Source organism: Camelus ferus, chromosome 4 (assembly GCF_009834535.1).
Source record: "Camelus ferus isolate YT-003-E chromosome 4, BCGSAC_Cfer_1.0, whole genome shotgun sequence".
In the NCBI taxonomy this organism is placed as follows: Eukaryota; Metazoa; Chordata; class Mammalia; order Artiodactyla; family Camelidae; genus Camelus; species Camelus ferus.
In genome coordinates this window covers 55,522,353-55,548,373 of record NC_045699.1, presented here as the reverse complement: position 1 = coordinate 55,548,373, position 26,021 = coordinate 55,522,353, and the positions used below count along the sequence as shown (strand labels likewise).

At 44.0% G+C, this 26,021-nt stretch overlaps 1 protein-coding gene across 1 annotated transcript; it reads left to right on the top strand.

Moving 5' to 3' along the window:
* Positions 1-23,041, top strand: PTGR1 (prostaglandin reductase 1). The gene is made up of 10 exons (XM_006178163.3): positions 1-272; positions 1,634-1,749; positions 3,296-3,341; positions 4,230-4,286; positions 7,148-7,315; positions 10,702-10,819; positions 13,321-13,476; positions 16,140-16,248; positions 19,531-19,649; positions 22,770-23,041. Exons 1-10 carry the CDS (start codon positions 16-18, stop codon positions 22,878-22,880), a joined length of 1,257 nt encoding a protein of 418 aa, XP_006178225.3. The 5' UTR covers positions 1-15; the 3' UTR covers positions 22,881-23,041.
* Positions 23,042-26,021: the final 2,980 nt, after the last annotated feature.

Sequence of the window (26,021 nt, the reverse complement as noted above, 5' to 3'; positions counted from 1 at the left end):
GAGCAGAAGGGACCTATGCTCCTTCTCCTATCTTCCAGCGGGTTCCCAGATAGGTCAGTGGTACGTACACACACACACACACACACACACACACACCTCGAACTCCATCCTTCCGGGAGCAGTCCCCCCTATCAGGGGATACTCCACCCTCTCCTGGGATCCGCGGTCATTTCCGGCTCCTGGCGCGACGAGGCCCAGTCCCCATCGCCTGCTCTAGGTAGTGGATCCTGCGGACTCTTGTTGAGTAACCATCCCCCACCTTTTTTCCCTTGGTGAGTATCTAGACTACCCTGTTGCGAAGCCTTTGCGCGATGCTCGCCTTCTGCTAATACCGAGTAACCTCTGGGTCTTGCACTCGGAGGAAACTTGAAGCAGGATGTCCGGCCAGTGTTTCCCGGTCCCTGAAGGATCTTGGAGAGATCGGAGACCGGTGCTGGCGGGAAGGGCATGGCCTAGCAGCGTTTTGGGTGCCCGGCAGAGCTGCCTCCACCGGGGAGGGGGCTGGCCAAGGAACTCGCGGGACTGCAAAACTGGGACAAGTGTGGAATGAGAACGACAGGGTCGGAATTCGGTTAACATAAGGTTTGGGCGCGGAGACGAAGTGGGATCTGGGAGCGAGCGCTCCTGGTCTGGGCATTCCACCCGACTCCCTTCCTCTGGCGGGTGGGACCCCCCTGATCCTCGCCTGCCTCTGTAGCCACGCCCTTTCCAGGGGGGCTTCTGGACTTGCCGCGAGTCCGGAATTCGCAGCGGCTGCCTTTTTTGGGAAAAGAGACAAGTAGGAACAGCAGAGTTGCGGACCGGACCACCCGGACCACTCCACTTGCAATAGGGAAATGTCCCCTGTAGGCTACGAGGGGCCCCAGTCCTCGGCACTGGACGGGGACAGAGTGAACTCACCAGTGGCAGCGGGAGTATATGTGGCTTCCACGTGATGCAGGGGAAGCTCAGTCCAAGTAAACACCCAGACCCGAGAGTTCAGGGCTGCCTGAATTATCTCTTGGCCTTGTGTGCAGGCAAGGTTAAAGCCAAGCAGATCTTAGATTTCCCCTTTGATGCCACAGAAAACGCGCGCCTGAAAATGGGACGGAGCGGCAGCGCCCCCCAGTGGTTGTCAGGTGTTCCTGAGCCTGCCTGTCCTAGAACGCATCGCTCTGTCCACCTGAAAGATGTGCATGTACTTCTATACGGTTGTGTGTGTTTGATGCTTTTCCTTAGAATTCGCTTCATTTGAGGAGAGAAGTGGAATGTTTGCACTCCAGTTAGATGTTCAGTGCTCTAGAGAAACCTTAGCGGTGGCTAGAAAGAATTTATATCGGTCTCCATTTTTCCTTGCCTTGGAGATTTCTGGGGTAGTCTCAGTTTCCTGGACATCTGTGCACTGTACACTGGCAATGCTAACGCTGCCTATCTCATAGGGAAGCTATGAGGATAAAATGAGATGGTAAGTATGAAATGCTTAACACAGCAGTAGAGACAATGAACACTAGATAAACATGACTGATGATAAATGATACTGATGCGAAGCTCATGATGAGTAGACCCTGCTGCCGTCTGGCCTCAGTGCAATGCTTAGGGAGCCGTAAGAATCCCGTCACTTTATGGCACTGACTACGTGTTTACTGTATTCTAGGAGCTTCACCATGGTTCATGCCAGGAGCTGGATCCTGAAGAAACACTTTAAAGGCTACCCGACTAACAGTGACTTTGAGTTGAAGACGGTCGAACTCCCACCCTTAAAAAACGGAGGTAAGTCACACTCATAAGATTAGAGTTGGGAGAGACTGTATCAGTTTGCCTTTGCTGAATAACAGACCACCTCCACGTTTAGTGACTTCGAACAACCATCATTTGTTAGTTCACAATTCTGTGGGTTGGCTGTTTGGGCTGGGTGACAGTGGTGGTTCTTCTGTAGGTCTCATCTGGGCTAAGCGGTTAATTCAGGAGGGGCATCACTCACATGTCTGGTGGTTAGCCTCAGTTCTCCTCTACGTGGTCTTTCTAGCAGGCTGTTTTTGCTGTGAGTTCATAAATCAGGAGCAGCAGGAGTTGCCCAGCTCCAGTATGCAAGCACTGTTCAAGCCTCCACTTGTATCATGTTTGCTCACATGCTCTTCATCAAAGCAAGTCACGTAGCCAAGCCCAGATTCAAGGGGTGGCAACAGACTTCTTGATGGGAGGACGGCAGAGAGGCCGGCACAGGGGGATGGGTGGTATCTGTGGCCACTGTGCGGTCTGCCACAGGGACTTTTTCAAGGTTGCCTGCGCAAAGCCTTGATGTCACATTGGAGGATCCCTCTGTTTCCCTTGGTAATTGACACTCACAAGGGGTGGGGGTAGAGCTCAGTGGTAGAGCACGTGTTCTTAGTATGCACAAGGTCCTGGGTTCAATCCCTGGACCCATTTAAATATCTCCATTTAAAAAAATACTCACGCTTCGGTGCACTGTTCTTCATGACTCGCTAGACGCTGGGGAGGGTTTCCTCTGTTGTGGTGAGCCCCATGGTAACAGTGGGGTAAGCACTGCCTAGTGGCTGTTTGCAGGGCTCAGACTGTCCCTGTGGGCAAACAAGGAGGAAAAAACCCTCCTTCACTGAGGGGCCTCCCATTTCCTTGGGGAAAGTGGAGGGACAAGGAAAACCTACAGAAATTGAAGGGAGAGAAATGGCGATGCACCCCATCACGTGTTTGGAGATCAGCTTTGCAGAGCACATGCTAAGGGGTGTCTCTAAGGGCTGTTTTCAGGTAAGTGAGCTTTGAGGAAAGGGCACATAATCAAATAGCATGGCAGAGTTATCATCAGTCCCATCTAAGCTGGGATAGCCAGGACTCAGAATCAAAATTCCAGAGAATGCGTGCATGAGGGTCACTCCAGCAAAATGCATGTATTTTTTTAATACTAGCAGGGGCTGGTAATAACACCCTACGTGAGCATAGAAGCATAGTGTAACATAGTGGTTACAAATGTGGACCTGGGCAAGTTACTTAACCTAACCTTGAATAAAATGGAAACAATAATTGTTCAGAACATCATATGAAATAATCTAGGTAAAGCATGGGGTAAATGCTAAGTAAAAAGGTCATTTTAAATTTTATTTAAAATTTTAAAAATTTTAATAATAATTTTTAGTTGTATGAACTGGACTGGGGCAAATGTGAGAACTCTTCTTGTCTGTTCAATAGACGGCACAGATGAGAGGGCAACCCTGTAGCAGAAAGACTGTTTATTTAGAAGGCCAAAGACAAGGCATCGGGCCTGGGTGTCTAACTGCCTGTGGAATGCTTTATTTTGTAGAGGTCCTGCTGGAAGCTTTGTTCATCTCTGTGGATCCTTACATGAGGTATTATTTTCCTCCTGGAAATTCTTATGTTGTGTATTGAATACTGTTTTGAAGTGGTCAGCCTTTTAAAATAGCCAGCTGATTCCAAACACTGTCATTTCCCCATCTCTCCCAGTAGGATAGCAGTGGTGGGATTTGTGGATGCTCATCTTTTTCAGGCAAAGGTCTGAGCAGAGCAGTGAGGGATTACACTGGCCCCTTTATTTTACAACCATCCCCATCTTAAAGTGCACAGTTTGCCTCTCCTCATTCACCAGAATTGCTTCCCAAAAAATTAAAAGAAGAAAGAAGCCGAACTCCAATTTCTCCATTTCACTGCAGGCAAGTCATTTGGGCAGAGGAAGAGGCTAAGAGGAAAATTAGATTTTTCCTGCCTTCCCTTTATCTGTATTTTTTAATTTGGGTAATCTGCAGTTGACTCAGTAAACAATTCAGAGAGGGGAGGGAATAAAATCTTCCATTGGCCACTGACTCAGTAATTTTTTGCCTCGGTAAACAATACAGCCATCATCCTTTTAAATAATTGTTTTCATTGATTGTTGATTGAAAGAGATTCAAATCTTAAGTGAAAAACATGTTTCCAAATGTTAACTAGCATCCTTTTCTGTGTGTCTGGTGTTTTGGGTAACAGGTACCCAGTGGTACCTGGGTTGCAGTTTTAAAGTCATTGGTAGAAACTGATCCACAAATGAGCATGATGGTAAGATTCTCATGTTCATTTCACAGGAAAATACTCTTAGCAGAACCAGCTCTAACAGCTGTCCCCATGCATTTCACCCAGTTGTATTGTCCTCATGTATCTGGTGGTTTTCCATTTGGCTTGAAATTTGAGTCTTTCCCCAGATGCTCTTCTGTATTAAGAATGTTATGTTTTGTTTTGTTCTCCAGACTTGTCTCGAAAAGATTGAAGGAGGGTGATAAGATGATGGGACAGCAAGTGGCCAGGTAATTATTTCCATTTGTCCCAATGCTTGGAAAGTATGTCTCCCTGGGCCCTGTTTCTGTCCATCCTACAGTTCCTTCTGCCTGTGTGGGTCACTCACTGTTTGACCTTGGAAATAACTTGGGAAATCGGCCCCTTTCCTGGCTAATTGAGAGGGAGGGAAGAATGTGAAATTGTTGTCATTTCAATTTCACTTTGCTAGCCTTACTTTTAAGTACTAAAAAAAAAAAAAAAGGATTCCTTCAGTTCCTGATTATTGTAAAAATTCAAATAAAATAAAAATTTATATCTTGGAGACTGAAATTTCCCCCGTCACCTGAACCTTAGAGATGAATGCTGTTAATACATTATTATTTCAAAAACTGCTCAGTACATGTACGAATATTTATCATCTCCCATCAGATTAAATGCCCTTCAGCAAGTTGCTTTTTCTCACTTGATATGTCATGGATCTGTTTTGTCGACAATGGATAAATATACTACCCACCTTTTAATGGCTGCAGATTATTCCACTGTTATCTGCCATTTAACTAATCTACTGATAACAGCTGTTTCCAATTCTTTCTATGGCAAATAGTTCTGCAAGGAATATGTATGCATCTGTCTGAGTGTGTCTGTATGCATTTTGCCCACCCGGATGATTATTGCCTTCATTAAATTCCCAGAAGTTTAAACTCTAGGTCAAAGAAGATGCACATTTTAATTTGAGGAGGTGATGACAGATTGCACTTCAGATTGTAATCCACTCTCACCAATAGTGTCTTAAAGGACCTGCTTCCCTCATATCTGTATGCCCATTGCTAACCATCACTCTTGGCAGCCCGAGGTGAATATGTTGATGCTTACTGACCTTGCTTTTATTGATGCTGAGTTTAAGTTGCATTTCTATCATCATTAGTGGGACGTTGACATCCTCTTTGTAAATTAATGATCAGTTTTCTTCTGATTATCTGTTCATGTCCTTTGCTCTTTTCCTTTAGGTCCTTTCATTTAAATTGATTTGTAAAAGCTTCTGGTATGTCAGGAATATTAGTCCTGCAGATATTTGGGTCTTTGTTTATCTTTTCTTCTGTGTCCAATCATAGTTTTAAAATTTTTATGTGATAAAAGTATTAATATTTGTAATTATGGCTTCTTGGTTCCTTCCTGATTAGAAAGGCATTCTCCCCTCCAAAATTGCTAGAATATTTACTCATATGTTCTTCTAGTATTTTTATATTTTCATTGTTTACATTTAAATCTTTGAGCCATTTTTATTTTGGAACAAGGACTGAAGTGTTTATGTCCAAATGACTAGCAAGTTGTAATACCGTTTATTGAAATCTTATTTGGATTTTTATTGGGATTTTAGTGGCTTTATAGATTTATTTATTGAGATTTAGAGATTTATTTAGAGGGAACTGATTTCTTTACAATATTTCTCTTCAAGCATATCCGTTTTTGTCTTATGACCCATCAACAATTTTCTTCATATAGGTCTTACGCATTTCTTGCTAATAACCAAAGACATAAACGTGTTATTTGTGTTCACTGAATTGGCAAAGTTTTATTTTTTTTAAGATAATACCCAGTGATGGAAATGTTGTTATAATACATTCATACATTGACAGTAAAAGCAGAAGGTGGCACAACCTTCTAGAAGGGAATTTGGCAATATGTAACAAGAGTTACAAATATTTTAATGCTCTTTGACCTAGTAATTCCATTTATAGAAATACTGCCTAAAGAAATGATAAATTCCTATTTATGAATATGAACTGAAATACAATTTACATTATGAAAAATGTCAGAAGTAACCTAAATGTCTAATAATGGATGAATAAATAAATTCATTATAACTTTTGAAGGATTCTTGCCAACATAGAAAAAAGTGTAATTTATATATACCTAGTATCATGTTGAGAAAGGAAAATGGGGTTCCCTGACATATAAAATTATTTCAATTATGTAAATACATATAATATGCATTTTAAAATATGCCATTAAGATCACTGTGACATTCACCAAAATATGAGCAGTTATCTCTGTACGGTGGGACTGGAACTGATATTCTGTAGATTTTTACTTTTCTATAATAAAAGTGTGTTACATAACTTCATGATCTGAGGGGGAGACAGTAAAGAACGGTAAGCGTGGGAAAAGATGGAAGAAAGGGAATCATCAAATGAGACAAAAAAAGGAGCAGCTTGAGGGGGAAGCAAAAAGCCGGGGTCAGTCAGTGTCTTGGAAACCAACAGGGGAGAGTTTTGGATGACCCAGCATGTTGAATGCAGCAGGAAGGTAAAATCAGATCATGCAGGAAGAGTGTCCACTGGATTTTGCAAATTAGGGGATTGTTGTGACCTTAGTGGAGCAGCAGGGGTGGAAGGCAGGTCGCACTGGGTTATCAAGTGAGTGGAAAGTGAAGAAGTTTGGGTGTCAAAGGAAGAAGAGAGAGGGGGAAGGTAGGGATAGGATGAGAATACAGGAGGGTGAAGTTGAGTGGAAGGAAAGGGTCTGTAGAGAGGAAAATATTAAGGATTCAAGAGAGTAGGAGGGCTAAGAGATGGAGGGTAGCCCTGAAGAACAGAAGAGGCTGGTGTCCAGGTCACCTTGAACCAGAGGGTGAATGCCTCTGGCTTAGAGAGAAGAAAAGTGAGTGATGACGCACAGATGGACCAGTTGAGAGTTCCTCTATGATGGCCAATATTTTTTCTCAAGGCGGAGAGACCAATGACTTAAGAATTAAGATGGAGAGACGTGGTAGGGTGGTCAGCCATGGAATATCAAACTCACTGCCCTTTCGTGGACGCTAACCGTGCAGCATCCCGCCTCCCTTGAAAGGGAAGGAGTTTCACGTGTCTGAATGTGCTTTCTCTTTCAGAGTTGTGGAAAGTAAAAACTCAGCCTTCCCAGTAGGAACCATTGTACTGGTTCAGTCAGGCTGGACCACGCACTCTATCTCTGATGGGAAAGACCTGGAAAAGCTGCTTGCAGAGTGGCCGGACACGTTACCCCTGTCTTTGGCTCTGGGAACGGTTGGCATGCCCGGGTGAGTTTCATGGGTATATTTCACTGGTTTGCCTAATATTCTCGTTTTCCAAAATGGTTGGTTCAGAACTTGGTCAACAAGAAGACATGCTAGGCTCAGGAGTTGATAAGAGAGGGTGGTGGGATGAAGAAGGGAAGAAGAGGGGCTAGTGTTAGCCTTGGGCTGAAGGAGAGTGAGAGGGGAAATCAGGTCAAGGAGAAAGCAACAGTGAGAAGCAGCATGGGACATGGCCGCCCTCAAGCCACTGGCAAGTGGGAACACAAAGGAACCAGCTCCTTCTGTCCCTGGACGGGTCTTGGCTTCACCCCTCACTCATCTCTGCCTCCATTTCAGAGCTTAAAAAGGGAATGAGAGTTCAGTCTACCTTGGCCATTCTGTACAGTCTCTCATTCCTCACCTTCTTTATACGCATCTGAGTTTCGGGAGGTGTCAGGGACTCTGAAGTTTAAATATCAGAGATGAATCACAGTGTGGTTGTACCATCACTCAGTGTGGCACAGATTTGAAACACTCTCTTGGCCTTATCCCTCAGCAGGGCTCCTGGTCAGTTCATCCTGTGTCTGCTCTCCAGGTCCCAGCTGCCCGTTGGACCTCAGGTTTCCTCTCACGCCCTGGGGAAGCAAGGTCGGCTGAATTCCTTGTAATATCCCCAAAACTTTCCTAGCCTGGGACCCATTTCTTTCTCTAAGTGGTGTGATCCTTTCCTTCCTTCTTCCTACCCTTCCTCCCTCTGTCTTTTTCACACTTTGAAGGACTTCTGAAGAATGAAATGGGAATGTATACCCTCTCCCGCAATATCAGCCTCCAACAAAACCTGTCCCATACACCCCAAGTTCATATCACACTCAGAATTTGAACTCCTCAGAATTGCCACAGCCAAGAGACAACATGAAGAAGTTAGAGGATGCTTAATACCTTTTTACATGCAATTAGTGGGCTCTAAACAGAATGACAGCCCTTCCCGGACTTTCCTCTGCTAATGACAGCTCTTCTTCCCACCTTGTTATGTCACTCATCTTTCTCTCTAAACTGAGCTGCGGGTAGGAGCACGGGAGTGAAGGCCGACATAAGGAAACCTCGGGGCAGGTCTCCTATGACTTAGCTGGGGAGAAAGTAATTTGTAAAATATTAGGAGATTTGAATTCTAAAACAGAGCATTATTTATGCATGTGTGGGTCTATTTCTCATTCACCTGTTCCCAGCCTCTCAGGAGTGTACTTTTACTCCAGACAATCAACTTCATACCAGTGGTTCTCAAACACTGAAGAGAAGTTATATATGCCACGTTGCTAGCCTCCACCTCCAACACCCCACCCATTCTTTGAGAATTCCCACCATTATGAGCCACTTACCAATGGGATTGGCTGACTGTTCTGGAATGCTGGCACCTCTGCTATAAACTGTAAAAGAAGCTGAACTTTAAAACCTAGGGTCTTCACTTAAAATGACGATCTCCAGATCCATCCATGTTGCTGCAAGTGGCATAATTTTATTATGTTTTATGGCTGAGTAGTATTCCATTGTATAAATATACCACAGCTTCTTTATCCAGTCATCTGCTGATGGACTTTTAGGTGGTTTCCATGTCTTGGCTATTGCATATAGTGCTGCTATGAATACTGGGGTGCACGTATCTTTTCAAATTAGAGTTCCCTCTGGTTATGTGCCCAGAAGTGAGATTGTTGGATCGTGCAGTAGGCCTATTTTTAGTGTCTTTGAGGAATCTCCACACTGTTTTCCATAATGGTTGCACCGAACTACATTCCTGCCAACAGTGTAGGAGGGTTCCCTTTTCTCCACACCCTCTCCAGCATTTATCACTTTCCACTTTATTTTTAAAAGGTGATGTTTGGCAAAGGCCTTGTATATCTGAGGTCAATATGTCTAATTGAAAGCTGACTTTGCAAGTATCTAGAAGGGAGAATGGAGGACGGGGCACACGGGTTATCGTGGGTAGAATGACACTATCAGAAAATGTATCTTCTGCTTCTCTTTTGGGGTTAGGTTAACTTGCCCAGCACACTCTGGTATTAGCATTCAGTAAGGCCATGGTTCTCAGCTGCTTACATCCAGAAGAATCACTGAGGGTCCTATTAAAATTCAGATTTCCACATTCCAGTATTCCTGAATCAGTGGGGCCTGGGGATCTAAAGTTTTCATAAAGCTCCAGGTGATTCTGAGGCAGGTGGCATTCCATCCATCTTTTGAATAAACACTGGGTTAAGGGAATGTTAGATATTTGGATCCTCAGAAAAAATGCTGTCTATGCCTTCCACTGCCTTTCCCTTCAATGCCCAACTCTAACTGGCCCTCAGATATCATCAGAGGCTGGGTGAGCTCAAGTTACACCAGTGTGTAGTTTCTGTTTTACATGGAAATAACTTCATATGAATTTGTCTGAAATTTTGCAAGTAACAGAACAATCACAATAATGGGCTCAGACTCAGGGGTGCAAAATATATAACTTAAATTTTTCTACTATTGTACTTCATTTCTATCTCAAGGTGGTGTAGTAAAATAAAACCTCAAGTTAAGCCAGTGATTTCTCACAACATTTCAGGTTTAAAATTCACGATTTCCTTTGTCTTCTCCCTAGGACTGATGCAAAGCTCCCAGAGCTGACGCAAATCCAGTGTCAGCAGAGGGGGAACAGTAGCTTCTTGTTCTTGATCTGTCTTGGTCTTGTGCTGGTCCCCTGCTCAGAGTGTTTAGTTTTCCCATTGAGTCCTCAGCCACATCCCCCTCCAAGCTGGAAATCCACTGAGATATGGTGGTTTCTTCACTGAATCCCCATCAGGGCTGTCGGAGCGGCATCCTTGCAGGCTCATCATTTCCTTCCCGGCGAGCTCACTTTGGCATCTCACTTAGGACGAGACGGGGTTCTTCCAAACCACTTTGGAGCCATGGAAAACTCGAGGTGTTTCTCCCTGACCCTCTCAGGCCTGGGCACCACGTACTGTTACCTCTGCTTTGTGACTGTGGCACCATGATGATGTGGAGGTTTTCCCCATGAATCTCACCATCTCCTGAGGACTTACTTGGGGCTGAGGCATAAGCTCTCTATTCTTGGATCCCTTGAGTTTAAAGGGGACCTAGTTTCTTTCACCTCTGAAACTTGCCCTGCTGATGGGCAGCATGCTGGCCCCCTCCGGCCAACTCTCCGTTCCTTCTCCAGTTCCCAACGTCTCTATTCCTATCTGAGGTAAAGAAGGAGGAGGAGGACCATTAGTGGCCAGTAATATTCATTTCCTCTATTTTCTGTCTTTCACCTGGCTCCGTGACATTGGGATACCGAGAAGGCCTTCAGGGTATATACAAGTGAGATTTAGATTTATATTTTATTTTATTTAGAATTTATGCACGTAGCCTTACTTTTCTTCCCTCAGCCTAACAGCCTACTTCGGCCTACTTAACATCTGTGGTGTGAAGGGTGGAGAAACAGTGATGGTTAATGCAGCAGCAGGAGCAGTGGGCTCGGTCGTGGGGCAGATAGCCAAGCTCAAGGTAAGTGTCTTCCTCCATAACAGGCATTTACTCAACACCCACAGCGAGCAATGGGGATGTAGCGGTGAACGCCAGCAGGCCATCCCTCATCTCAGGGAATGTGGTCCAGTCTATCTTATTTAGAAGCTGGAGATCGAGAATGATTGAGAAATGAGGGAAGTGGGGAAAATGGTGTGGCCAAGATGACCTGAACATTGTTACTTGGTAACACTGCAGGTCTCAAGTCCGGAATGGCCTCTGTCTAGAGTAGTGAGTTTATAAGCAGTAGCTATGAAAATAATTTTTTACTGAACGTTTCTTGTTATAGCTTAATCTCCTTCCTTCATGAGTGCCCCCAATAATAGGAGGAGGGACTTGAAATCAACCAAGAGTCATCGCCCACATGGCCCCGTTGCAAAGGCTCCTGCAGTCAGCCCAGAGAAGTGAGGTCATAGCCTGAGAACTAACTCATGGCAGGCACCCAGGTCATGGAAACATTGGCTCTGATCTGGACAGGGGTCTGTGCTCAAGAGATCTGATCTCATGATGGGGGATACAAGGCAGCAGGCATATCAAACAGGGTCAGGATGTGTATCACAGAGTGGAAATGTTCCAAGGTCGTCTGCTTTGGCTGATCCTTTGCCAGAGGCTGGATGTAGGATTCAGGACCTAGTTTCCAGGGAAAGAGTTAGGTGGATACAGATGAGTACAGGGCTACAACCAACAGCCAAGGGTTTGGGCTGGTCACCAGTGCTAGTGGGAGCTTGGAATACAAATAAAGAGATGAAGCTATCACAGAGGCTGCAGAAAGAATTTATTTAAATAAGTAAATAAGTAGGAATAGATGTTACATTTTATCAAATTTTGCAGTTAAGGAATTAAATTCGTTTTCCAGTACTGAACCATTATACCAATCTGGAATGATCTTTGTTTACCAATGGTATATTATGAACTTACACTTTTGGATTTAACTTAATAACATTTTATATAGAATTTTTGTATCTATATTCATAAGTGAGTTTGGTTTGAAGTTTTTTGTTCAGAACTTATTAGTGTTTAGCTTTGGATTATGCTAGACTTACAAAATCAATTAGTAGTATTTCCAAAGTTCAAATTTTAAATGTTTTATTAGAACTCTAAGGGGTTTTTCTTTCAAAAGTTTGATAGGACTTATCCTTAAACTCTTCTTTGAGAAACTCCCCTGGAGACTGCCACGCTAAGAATTTTGTGCGTAATCCTTAGGGGAATGACATGATTAATTCTGCATTTTAGAGAAATCATCTTGGCCTTGGGAGGAGGATAGTTCATAGGGACACAGGACTAGAAACGAGAAGCCATACTAGGAATCTCTTTCAGTAATTCAGGTGAGAATTATAACACACTGACAGTGAAGACTGGAAGGCAGGGGCAGCTTTTAAGCCTACTTGGTAAAAAAGAATAAAACCTGGTGATTGAATGGGGACAAGAGGAAGGAAAGCATCTCCTATGATCCATGTGTTTCAGGTTTGGATAACTGGGTGGTATCAGTCACTGAAAAAGAGAATGGAGGAGGAACAAGAAGTAAGAAGCAAGAAGAAAAAAATACATTCCATTCTAGACACACTGACTGTGAGGCCCCTCAGGCTGTCCAAGTGAAGATTTGCATAATTAAAAATACTGATTTGGAACTCAGGAGAGAGACTTGGCTGGAGTTAAATAGACAGGGAAACCATCTGCAGGAAGGTGGCAGTGAGGTCACAAGAGTGAAGGAGATCATCCTATGAGAGTATAAAGTTAGAAGGAAAAAGGACCAAGGATAGAGATCTTGCAAAATAGCTTTCTCTTAAATCGTGAAGGAATGGAAAAAGTAGATGGTGGTGGTTGTTGGTACAGATAGAGGTATGAACCCAAAGGGCTTTCCTCAGTTGAAAGAGAACTGAGGCTGACCGTCTGGTCTTCATGATACATGCAGAACAGAGGAGAGCTTTCTGAAGAGCTACTCTCCGTGCTTCCGTGTAAGCTCTGGTCTCACTCACAGTGCTCTCCGGGATGCACGCTATGCTTAGGCAGCATCTGTAGTCCAATGCTTTGGGCCAAACCACGCAACAGGAAGGGGTCTGGTACCAGGAAGGCTGTGCATGACATGAGAGCCCCAGGGCTGAGCCTGCAGTGTGGTCTAAACTGCTGCACCAAGAGATGGCGTTCAAGCCACTGCCAGGGAAGAGAAGCCCCCAAATAAAGAAACGAGAGAGTCAAATGAAAAGGCCGTCAAGCCAGCAGGTTGGTACGAGATGCAAACCACGTAAACGTACCAGCGGTCTGCTGGGTGGCAGAGGCAAGCTGAAGTTATGGTTGGGTTATCCTGTAGGCTAGTTGAGGGGCGAATTTCACCTACAGGGCCTGTTGGCCCATTATCGTATCCTTATATATGTGCTTGGCACCTAGAAGGGTGTTCTTGGGGAACCTGACCCTACTAGACGAGGAGGATAGAGTTGGCCCAGGCTTGTGGCTCATAAATGGTTTCCATTTTTTCCCCCTTGTAGGGCTGCAAAGTTGTTGGAGCAGCAGGGTCTGACGAAAAGGTTGCCTACCTTAAAGAGCTTGGATTTGATGTTGCCTTTAACTACAAAACAGTCAAGTCTTTGGAAGAAGCTTTGAGACAGACCTCTCCTGGTGGTTATGATTGTTATTTTGATAACGTAAGTACAAGATGGACTTAAGGTCTGATTTACTAACAAAGCAACAAGATACTATACAAGGGAATATACCTCTAGAGTTTCCATCTAAAATACACGAGGGAAAGCCCATATGCCATTAAAAAAAAAATCAGCTTTATTGAGATATATGTGACTCATTTAAAGTATGGAACTCAAAAAAAAATTAAAAAACAAAAAAAAATAAAGAATGGAACTCAATAATTTTTAGTATACTCACAGAATTGTAAAACCGTGGCCACTGTCAATTTCAGAGCACCTTCATCACCCCAAAAAGAAATGCTCTGCTCATTAGCCGTCACTCTCCTTTGCTCTAAAAGTGATCTTTTGTGACTGGCTTCTTAAGATTTAGCATGTTTTCAAGGTTGATCCATGTTGTAACATGTCTTAGTATTTCGTTCTTTTTTATGGCCAAATAACATTCCATTGTATGGATGTATCGCATTTTATTCATCCATCCATCAGTTAACGGGCAATTGAGTTTTTATACTGCTTGGCTATTATGTATAATGCTGCTATGACCATTCAGGTACAAGTTGTATGTGGGTGTTTGTTTTCGTTTCTCTGGGCTATATACCCACAGGTGGAATTGCTGGGTCACATGGTAACTCCATGTTTAACAGTTTGAGGAACTGCCATATTATTTTGCAAAACGGCTGCACTGTTTTACATTCTCACCAGCAGTCGATGAGGGTTCCAGTTTCCGCAAATCTTCAACATTTGTTATCTGTCATTTTGATTGTGGCCATCCTAGTGAGTTTGAAGTGATATTTCATTGTGGTTTTGATTTGCATTTCTCTGTTGGCTAATGATACCAAGCATCTTTTCACGTGCTTATTGGCCATTTGTGTATCTTCTCTGGAGAAATATTTGCTCAAACCCTTTGCCCATTTTCAGTCAGGTTATTTGTCGAGTGGTCAGAATTCTTTATATATTCCAGATACAAGTCCCTTATCAGACATAACCAGCTCTCAGTATTCCTGGTCATCACGTTCTATAAAGTCACTGCAGACACTGAACCATTGCTCCTGCTGAAAGTACGCACATACAGGCACATAGCTCACATAGATTGCGATCTTAAGTCCTTCCTATAGCTTCTGTTTTCTTTATTTAAACAAAGAAAGAATGAGGTTCAAAAGTGTCAAGTAACTCGTCTGAGGCTGCCCCACTGCTAATCCTCCCAGAGTTGGGATACATACCCCATTGGACTGGCCCCAGAGGTGACACTTCTTGCCTCTGCACTGCCCCCTACTGTCTTCCTCCTGTGGTGACCTCTGTATGAGCGCTGAAAACAGAAGGCAGTGCCTTCGCCTTTTCTGACCTTAGCTGGGAACTTTTGTCTCTTTCGCCCCACTGTGTATGTCTGCAAATGACCAAGGAATGCTCTGTGAGTATTGACTCGGAGTATACAAATAAATGTTAGCAAGTGGTCCAACTCTCATGTGTGGAATATCCTACTAATGAGGATCCTTAGTAATAATATCTCCCATATATGGTTTGCAAACATTTTGTCTTATTCTGTGAGTTGCTTTCACTCTCTTTTTCTTTCTTTTTTTCCCTTTCACTTTCTTGATGGTGTCCTCTGAAGCACAAAAGTTTAAAATTTTGATGAAGTCCAATTTATTTTTTCCTTTTGTAGCTTGGGCTTTTGGTGTCACATCGAAGAAGGCTTTGCCTTACCCAGGGTCACAAAGGTTTACTCCTACGGTTTTTTTCTAAGAGTTTTATCATTTGAGCTCTTACATTTAGGTCTACGACACATTTTAACTTAATTTTTTGTGTATCGTGTAAGAAAGGAGTCCAATTTCATTCTTTTCCCTGTGTATGTCAGTTGTTTTGCACCATATGCTAAAAAGATTATTTTTTCCCCTGTTGAATTGTTCTGGCACCCTCGTCAAAAATCAATTGACCATAAATGCTTATTTTTAGACTCAGTTTAGTACTATTTATCTATATTTCTGCTCTCATACTGTCTTGATTAATATAGCTTTGTAGTAAGTTTTGAAATCAGAAATTTTTTTTTATTGAGTTATAGTCAGTTTATAATGCTGTGTCAATTTCTGGCATACAGCACAATTTTTCAGTCATACATGAATATACATATATTCATTTTCATATTCTTTTTCCCCGTGAACTGCCACAAGATCTCGTATATATTTCCCTGTGCTATATACATTATAAACTTGTTTATTCTATTCTATATATACCTGTCAGTATCTACCAGTCTCAAACTCCCAGTCTGTCCCTTCCCACCCACCTCCCTGCTGGCATCCACAAATTTGTATTCTGAGTCTGAAATCAGAAAATTTGAGTCCTCCAACTTTGTTCTTGATGCGGCTTCTGAGTTATTTTTCTATGCTTTTAAAGAGGGCAATGAGATTACTGAACTGATCGGAACCTCCCCCCCAAAATATAATAAAGTAAAATTTATAAATTATATAAGTATGTTCCTACAGTCAAATGAAAACACCCAGTTTCTAATGTCTTTTTCCAACTTCAATTTTCTGCACTGCTGGGTTAATTTAATCAGTGTTATTGCTGCTAAAACAAATATTGTGAAATGATCACTGTCGGTTAATGATTCTCCTGAATTTTCTAGTGTCTAGATTATTTAAAGGTTTTGTTTGTTTGTTTTCCTATGTGTTTAGGTAGGTGGAGAGTTTTCCAACACTGTTATCTCCCAGATGAAGAAATTTGGAAGAATTGCTATATGTGGGGCCATCTCTACATATAACAGAACGGGCCCACTTCCCCCAGGTAATGAGCTCATGCACGTGATCACAGGTGTAGAAAGACTGGATGAGGAGAAGGTGCACAGATATGCTGTCGGCCAGCAGCTATCAGAATATTTAAAAGATTTCCTAATATTCTTGATGAAATACTATTTATTAAACTAAATATATTTAATTGTATATATTAGCTAAATCAGCTTATCTTGGATTTTGACATAGAGAAGTAACAGGATCTGAAAATACAGAGGAACCAGTTATTAAAAGTTTTAGTTTTTTACCTGCTGTTTCCTGCAAAGTTGTAAAAAGCCATGATTTGATTTAGAAATAGAACACCTTGGTCTGGCTGGTAAAATATTAGGGTTCTTCAGGATATTTGGGATGTAGTGGGGGTTGAGGGGTGGGTAGAGGGTGTCTTGATGTGGGTGACATCAAGGGAAAAGCGGGCGGCCGTTTCCTTCAGACAGTCGCGGCCAGAGCATCCGAGAGCAGCAGGACACCCTGGCCTCGCCAAACTGACGGTTTCCACTGAAAAGGGAAAGAAACATGCATCCTCTGCATTCCTAGACTATCCTGGTTTTGCTTCTCCTGTGCCCTGCCGTGCTGTGCCACCCCCTACTTCTCCCCTTTCTTAGGCTGGGACCGCGCCCTCCCACCGCCATACCCGCATCAGTCCAAACGCAGTCTCAGCTGGAGAACCACGCTCTTCAAGTCCCAATTCTCTGAGAGATGTTGCCTAGGGCTCTTATTTTAGGGAATGATGAGATGAATGGCCAAAAGGCCCAGAGACTCTTTAAATCCTATTAGTGACAGACTCAAAACAAAGACAGGTCTTCTGACCACCTCATCCAGAGTCCTTTTCTGCTACAATGATCCTATGCTATGGGTGAGATTACAGATTTACCTGTGGTCCAATAAATAAATAAATAAGATGATAGATAGATAGATAGATAAAAGAAGAATGAAAAGGAACCTTCCAGATTCCATAGGGATCTAGGCAACCATAAATAAACTTGTTACTCCTCCTTCTTTGATGGCTTCACTTGTGGAAATGAAACCTTAGAGCCTTGCTGGTGAACACCACCACAGCTGCCCTGAGGCAGCTGGGTGAGGGTGGAAGGGGCTGAGGAAGGACAGCTGGTCGATCTCTGTTGGGTTGTGAAGACTCAGAGATGCTATCTTCTCCGAGAAGGAAACTCCAGGTGCACCTGGCCATCTTATTATTGTTCAGGACTTATTTTCCCTATATTTTTCTAACTGCTACTAAGCTAGAATCATGGGAAATCTTCCTCTTGCCAAGTGAGCAGAGCTCCAGCATGCATTTTCCTGACCACAGTCCAATGAGGTACAGCCAAATATTTTGGAGACAGTAACTTGATCTAGTCTTTTTAGCAATTAGTCCTTGGAAGTTCAGCCACTCAGACGGGTCTGTGAGATATCAGCTGGCCTTGTCCATTCCATTTTAATCTGGTGAGATTCCGCCCTGTCTCTGATCTCCAGAAATTCCAACATATTTCACCGTTAGGAGAGCTCGGAGGCACGTAATTGTTCCCCTCAACTTTAATGCCAAGTGTGTCTTTTGCTCTCAATAAAGAACCTATGTTCCTATCAGGGTGGACAAACCCAGAAACAGTATTCCCTCTACTTCCAAGATGAGGAAATGAGGATTTCAATCCTCAACCCAAAATTAACAAGGCTGAGGTGGGTCTGCTGGAGAAGCAGCCTTTCTACTTTAGACCAACCTAGGATTTGGATGTGCCATTCTCTCATGTCCCTCTTATTTTGCATTAGTTTCTTTCGGTTCAGGACAAAGCCTGATTTTTCCAACTGCTGTTGTTACTTTCTTCAAAGCAGTGAGTGGGAACTTCAGGCCTGAGTGATGCCGGGGATGAAGGATGCTGACACTGGGCTCTGCCAGTCACCTGGGCTCTTCTGGCCCCGATATTCCCTAGGCGTTTTCACCTGACTTTCTGGAACTTGTAAGACTCAGGTGTCATTCCCTCAGTTTCTGATCACCTAGGGTCCTTGGGCAGATAAACCAGGCCCCAACACAGCCTCTTTCCTCACACACGGAAGGCTGCAGGGTAGCCCTGTGCTTCTTCTACGCTGGTGCTTCTCAAAGTGCAGGCCCCAGGCCAGTGGCACCACAGTCTCCTGGGGACTTGTTAGAAGTACAGATCCCTGGGGCCCACTTCACCTCCACAGTCAGAAACCGGGGGAGGGGCCCAGCAGTCTCTTTTCACCAGCCCTCCATGTGATTCCGATACACACAAAAGTGTGAGACCCAGGGTTCAGGCTAACGCTTGGTTCCTTGAAATGGCAAGGGCAGGGCAGGGACAGGTGGGGCACTTGCTGAGCCTCTTGATCTAGTCCCTTGTTGGCTCTCAGGCCGGGGGGATGCTAGTTGTTTTGCATCTGCTTTGAGAACAGAAGTGCATAGGTTTCCACCACAGAATGACTGGATTAAGCCATAAAGACGAACATGCTAAGTATTGGGAATATCAGGGAACTGCACCTTGAGCAGCATAGAAACATTTCACGTGTTGCCGTCAGGACCTCTTTCTGTTCTGTGGAAGTGTCTGGGAGATTTTGGTGGACCTGCTTCTGGCACAAGAGGAATGGGCATTCCCTGGTGGCCTGGCCTGTGCAAGGACTCCAAGTGTGTGTCAGTTTTCCATGATGGGCTGTAACGTGTGACTTGCACAAATGTAGTTGCTTAAAACAGCACAAATGTATTGTCTGGCAGCTCTGGAGGCCAGGGGTCTAAGATGGGTCAGCAGGGCTGCACCCCTGAAGGCTCAAGAAGAGAGTCTGTCTCCATGCCTTTTCCAGGTCTAGCATCCTTTGACTCAGGGTCCCTTCCTCCATCTTCAAAGCCAGCAGTACAGCATCTCCAGTCTCCCTCTCCGTCTTTCTCTCTCTGATCTCTGCTTCCATCATCGGTATCTTTTCCCAGTTCTGACTTTTCTGCATCCCTCTTTCCCTCACAAGGACCCTTGTGTGGGCCCACCTGGATGATACAGAATCATCTCCCCATCGGAAGGTTCTTAACTTAATCACATCTGCAAAGCCCCTTCAGACATGTGAGGTAACATATTCACGGGTTCAGGGAACTGGGAATGTGGACGTGTTTGGGGGCCGTTATTCTGCCGACCACAGAACGCGTGCTGACTCGTGGGCAGCCCCGTGGATCAGAAAGTGGAGGGAACCGGAGGGAAAGCCCCGGGAGACCTCTGCCCTGCCGTGTAATGCTTGTTTTCACCACGGCCACCTCCCTGGACCCTGGTGCCCAAATGTGCCCTCTTCACAGGCCCCGACCCAGAAAACATCATCTACCAGGAGCTCCACATGGAAGGCTTCATCGTCTACCGCTGGCAAGGAGAAGTCAAGCAGCAGGCTCTGAAAGACCTGCTGGCGTGGGTCTTAGAGGTAAGGGGCTCCAGAGCCGCGGCTCCGCTGGGCCCCCTTCCCCTGTGATGCTGCAGGCGTCACTTCCACGGCAGGTGCGGGTTCGCCTCACTGCCCCACCCCCCGTCACAAAATGCCGGGGAGCCTCGTCTGCACTCACCGTCTGCGGCTCCTCTCTCTCCGTTCTTTCTTAAACTTGCCTGTCGGGCTTTTGCACCGTTGTCATTCCACCAACGGTGTTTTTGTCAGGGTCTCCGAGGTCCATCGCACGCTGAACGCCAGCGGTCAGCTCTGAGCATTACTTGGCTGCGGGGAGTGTTCGACAGAGGGGGTCACTATCTCCTTTTTTCCCTTGGCTCTTGGTTTTCCCAGCTGGTCCTCCTCAGACCCCTCTGCCAGCTTCTTTTCTTCTCTCCAAGTTAATAATAGCGTGTCCCAGCGCTGGTCCCTGGGCCTCTTTGCTTCTCTGTGCACACTCTCTCCATCCCTTAGGAACCTCATCCAGGCTCCCGGCTATTTTTAAATCTCATCAGGACACTAACAGCGCCAATCTGTCTGTCTCCAGCCTCCGTCTCTCCTCTTAGCTTGAGGCTGTTCAACAGCTGCCCTACTGTATGTGCAGTGCCCTTCCCTCTCTCTGATGTAACACGTTAAAAACCAAGTATGTCGTGATCTTTCCTGCCCAACCTGCTCCACGCACAGACCGTGCCGTCTCAGTTATGCCCTTTTAGTTGCTCAATTCAAAACCCTAGACACCATCTCTGAGTCCTTTCTTTCTGTCACACCACTGTCTAATCTGTCCACAAATGTGGGTGGCCCAGCCTTGGAGACACAGAGAGAGTCAGACCGGTCTCCCTCCTCCACTGCTACCGGCCCGGTCTAGGCCACCCCCTCGTCCAGCCTGGGTGTCGCGGGAGCCTCCTATCTGGTCCCACCTTTATTTGCCCCTACAGACAATTCCCAACACAGCAGCCAGAGTGATCTTTTTGAGCATAAATCAAACCAAGTCGTTCTTATGCTCAGAACTCTACAAAGCCCCCCATTTCACTCAGATCAAACCTGCAAGGCTAGACACTACCTGGCCTCCCCGACTTCATCTGTTCTTCACGCCCTCGCTCACTCTGAGCAATCCCTCCCCACACCCCTCCCTCCTCTCTGTAATTACTTCATTCTCTCACCGCCCCCTTCAAGTTTTCCCTGAAAACTGCCTTCTAAATGAGGCGGCATTTACAGTGACCCTATTTTAAATTGCAACCCCCTCTTCATTCTTGATTCTCCTTAGCTTTTATCCATAGCAATGATCATCTTTTAATGCAACATATACTATAATTCACTTAGTTACTGTACTTCCTGCCCACCTCCCCCTGATGAGGATGTAACCTCCACGAGGGGGCGACGCCACGTAGTTTTGCTCTCTGATGTCTCCCCAGCACCTAGACGCGTGTCTGAACAATGTAGGCACGAGGCGAGTATCGCTGAACGCACGCATGTTAGACGGGCGTATATCTGTGCCATGGCTCTTCCAGTTTTAGTCGGCAGAAATCGGGACGACCCAGGTGCATTATTTTCGTATCCGAGGGGGAAGCGGCACCACACTTCCTGACTCCCGGCTTTATGATCATTTCCAAGTTCAAAGAAATAGACTGCTCCTCTGACAGCCACTGGAGCTTGGCGGTTCCCCATCCAGCACTCAGAGCACTGGGCGGGGCTCTTCCCAGGCTGCTGGGGAGAGCGGGATGCTTTCTGAGTCCCCAGTGTGCAGCCTCTTCGTCCCCGTTGGTGAAATGGAACATGACCACAGCTGACAACAAGACACCCCTATGCTGGTGTCCCTAATGCTTTCTGCTAATGAAGCGAACCTAATTGTAGTTCTAAGTAACTAGTGAATTGGTCTAATTTCTCTCTCATCTACTTATTCTTTTTTCTCAGCCCTCCCCCTTCTTTAAATACACTTTTTATCTTAGAATAGTTTTAGATTTACAGAAAAACTACAAAGTGAGCACAAAGAGTTCCCATCTACCCTGTATTCTATACCCTAACTTTCCATATTATTAACATCTTGTATTAGTTTTTATCCTCTACTTTGAACCTTCAAACTTTTGATTACAGCTTTTGACCCTCTACAGGTTCTTTGCCTCTTCAAGAACAAGAGTGAATTGGGGCTTTCTAGTTAAGGGTTCGAATCCCAGCTCCCCTACATACTAGTTGAGTGACCTCAAGCAAATTCACAGTCCCTGAGATCCACAAAGGACGCTAAACCATCACTGGAATGCATTAGGGAAAAAATGGTATCAGGTAACTTAGGTTTCAAGACCCCTTTAAAATAATGTGAGAATGAGGGGGCAGGTTATAGCTCAGTGGTAGAGTGCATGCCTAGCCTGTGTGAGGTCCTGGGTTCAATCCCCGGTACCTCTGTTAAAAAAATAAATAGATATACTTTAATAAAAAAGCATGCAAAATAAATAAACCTAATTACCACCCCATGATGATGATGATGATGATGATAATAATAATAGTAATAGTAATATGAGAATGTGAATTAGTTCCACATAGCAGACTGAGCCTTGCAGAAGAGAAAGGAAAAACCTTCACTAAATGACCTCTTCCCTCCCACACTCCTAAAAGAATGCTAAACACATACTGAACAGATCTTGGCTCGGAGGGAAGACATGATTAGACGACTGTGGTATTTATATCTCCTGAACAGGTTCTGCCCCTTCAGGGGTCAAACAGAGGTAATGATGCTGCATCATCGGGCTACTAGAAAGAGGAACACAGATGGTACCCTAGAAGGGTGTCCCCCTGCTCCATTTACTTCCACCTCTTCTGAGGTCACTACATTATTAAATTTTTCTGTTCAGTTTACTTAGAAATTGCTTAGTTGCTTCCTTGTGACATTTCTCATTTTGCTATGCTGTGATCTGACGCCTATTATTAAACTCTTACGTGTACTGTAATCTGTTACAGACACTGTGTGTGTGGATCATGCCCCCAGAATGACTGAGTTCAAAGAGGACAGGGTCTCCACCTCTTAGGTCCAGGTTTGCCACGATGTACTGATAAACGTGTTGCTCCCATGAGAAGAGTGTATCATTTAGACTATGAAATCAATCTACACTATCTGTTGCTGTTTCCATACAGGGTAAGATCCAATACCGTGAACACGTCACTGAAGGATTTGAAAACATGCCAGCTGCATTTATGGGAATGCTGAAAGGAGAAAATCTGGGCAAAGCAATAGTGAAAGCATGAAACAAAAATGACACCTGGAATCCAGAAATCAATCTGGCTGATTACTTGGTTTCTTTTTTCCTCATTTAGTAAAATGTATACTGTCTTCATGATCTAAAACAGTCATTGTAGTGAGATTGATCTACTTAATAAAATACATTTCTGTGGTATATAATTAGCAACAGAGAGTGAAAATTTCATGGTGAACACCGGCCAGTCACCTCGCTGCCTGCTGTAGCTCCTTCAGGGTGATGGGAGAAAAAACAGCTGAGAGTCCAAACGCTAACTGCCCCTGTGACCTTGGACCTCTGAGTTTTCGTCTGTCCAGTGAGGACAGTAACACCTGCTTCATCTACATATTACACATTGATTCAGAACAGCAGCCCGATGCCTGGCATACATGAGGTACTCATGGTTACACAAGGAGAAATAATCATTGCTCATGTACGCGGGTCTCAGGGGAGCCCACGCTGGTCCTCTGCAGGTGGGTCTGTTAATGTGACAGACCAAGGAAGGAATCGACCGTTCACAACAGCTGCAAAACAAGAACACGTAGGGCTTCTTTATAAGCCTACAATACTGGGAGAGATTTACATGAAGAAAACTTTAAAACATGACTGAGGAACACAAAAAAAAAGCCTGAACAGATACAAAGGTTATACCATGCCCTTGGACTGGAAGATTCAGTATAAAAATACCAATTCTGTTGATCAAGTCTGCCACCAAATAGACAAGGGATTAAACTGCAGTACGAGGGAAAAAGAAGAGAAAAAAGTGTGTGATTGTGTGTGTGTGTGTGTGTGTGTGTGTGTAAAACCTCTGGAAAGATGTACTAAATTACTGATAAATGTGGTCTAACTCCAGGGAAGAGAACTGAGGCGTGCTTGAGGATGGGGATAAGAGAAAAACTACACTTTGTGCCCTTTTGTGCTTCTTGAATTCTGACTTCAATGAACAAATTATTTATTCACTATTACAAACACAATTAAAAGGCTAAAAGTCCCTGCCCTTTTGTGTCCCCTTCCCACATGGGGGAAATAGAGCAAGCGTGAGATAAAACTCCAGGACAGTTTGGGTGGTCATCCCTAAGATGGGGCGCCCCTGCTGTTTTTAATTCTCAAAGCCTCTGGCCATCGTGTGCTGCACCTGCAGGGATCCTGCCCCGGCACCGCGTCCCACAGAGGTTTCTGCTCCAGCAGCTCGTGACTCTCACTGTCTGACTCCGACTCCGGGGGCAGCGGTTTACCCCATGACCTCAGATCTCTGCTGGATCTAAAAACGGTCGCTGATTTTTTCAGTTGGCTCAACGTTTTTCTTATTGTTAGAACAGAGTGACGACTTCTAAATGCAAGACATGCTGGACCAGAGACTGGAAATCAAGAGCATGCATTTTATGGTTTGAATAATGCTTATCATTTTTGATTTGATGGTTAAGTGCTCTTGGTCCCTCACCTAAGAAATCTTTGCTTATCTGAAGGTCATGAGATTTTTCTCCCACATTTTATTCTGTAAGGTCACCTGTGATGGAGCAGGGAACAGGGGACTGCGACTGACTGCAGAGGGGCAAGAGAGAATTTTCTGGGGTGATTTTAATGTTCTGTTGGGATGGTTTTGACATAAGGGTAGGCATTTGTCAAAACTCATAAAATGGTACATTTAAATGTGTGCATCTTATTGTATATAAATTATACCTCCTTCAATAAAAAACATATATACAAAAAATCTTGTATTAACTTATGGTGAAAGAGAATATGAAAACAAATATATGCATGTTCATGTATGACTGAAGCATTGATTGTGCTGTACACCAGAAACTGACACAACATTGCAAACTGACTATATGTCAATAAATAAATAAATAAAACCTCAATAAAGTTAGTTTATAGAAAGAAAAAAATAGGTTTGGTACAAAACATAGGCCGTAAGACAGGCACTGGTTTGCTACCAAACTGCTGTTGACTCCTGGCTCGCTCACAGGGAGAAACGTACAATAAACGGCCAAGGTCAGGCCAAAGTTACATCCTTTGTAGGGAAGCTTCCCAAGTGGGCATTAATATATTTTTTCACCTTAAGAGGAGATGGAGAGAACAAAGATCTTCATGTGTCCCCTACTCCCACCTAAGGCTCTTTCCAGAATTTATTTTGGCCCCAATAGTAAGACAGGGAGTCCATCTTTATTTCTTCCAAGAGATGAGGCCAGTTTTTCACACACTATTTATGGAATATTCCCTCTTTCCTTTATTGATTTGAAATACATCTTTAATACGTATTCTACTCATAGATACGTGGCTCCATATGTAGATTCACCTGTTCAGCTATCTTTGTGTTTCATTATTTTGCCGCAAGTGTGAACAGGATTTTTTTCCACTACGTTTTTTACTGGTTATTGCTGGAGTTTTGGAAAGTTTTTAAGTTTTGGAAAGTTTTAGTCAGTATACTTGACTATCAATCTATGCACAATTAGTTCGTGTGTTTCTGGAATAAAGGATTAAGGCAATTGCTCTTTTTAGTACAGTTTTAATACAGTTAAAATTCTTGCCACAATATTTTAGCCTGATGCTTGCAGCACAACCCAGAACTGCTGCCAGTAGCTAATCAGATTTGATCTGACACAACTGATTGCATCAAGAAGACAGGACTTTTGCTGGCATATGATATTCTACAGCTCAGATGTTATGAGTTCATGTTCTGTAAGCTTGTATATATCACAGATGGATTTTTTTCAGTAAAATCTGATAGTAAAGTGGCCGTCAACATCCCCTGACAGTCCCAGATAAGAACCAGCCAGGATAGCACCAGCAATTTATCAGCCCAACTGCAAAGGCTCAACAAAGATCAACAAGGATTCCAGTATTAGTGTAGTAAAGCATTCTGCCTCCTTCTCCGCTGGAAAATCCAAAACAAGACAGATAAGAAACAAAAGCTTTTCACAAAAATTTAGAGGGACCTGTAGAATAGTTGTAATAAAAAAAGCAGGGAATAGCAAGTGATGGCAAAAAGATGAAACAATGATTTTACCAATTTGCTCATTCGTTGCTGGCAGGAATGTAAAATGGTGTGGTTGCTTGGGAAAAGAGTTTGGCAGTTCCTCAAAATGTTAAATGCAAAATTACCACGTGAACCAGCAATTTCACTCATCGGTGGACCCCCAAGAGAACTGAA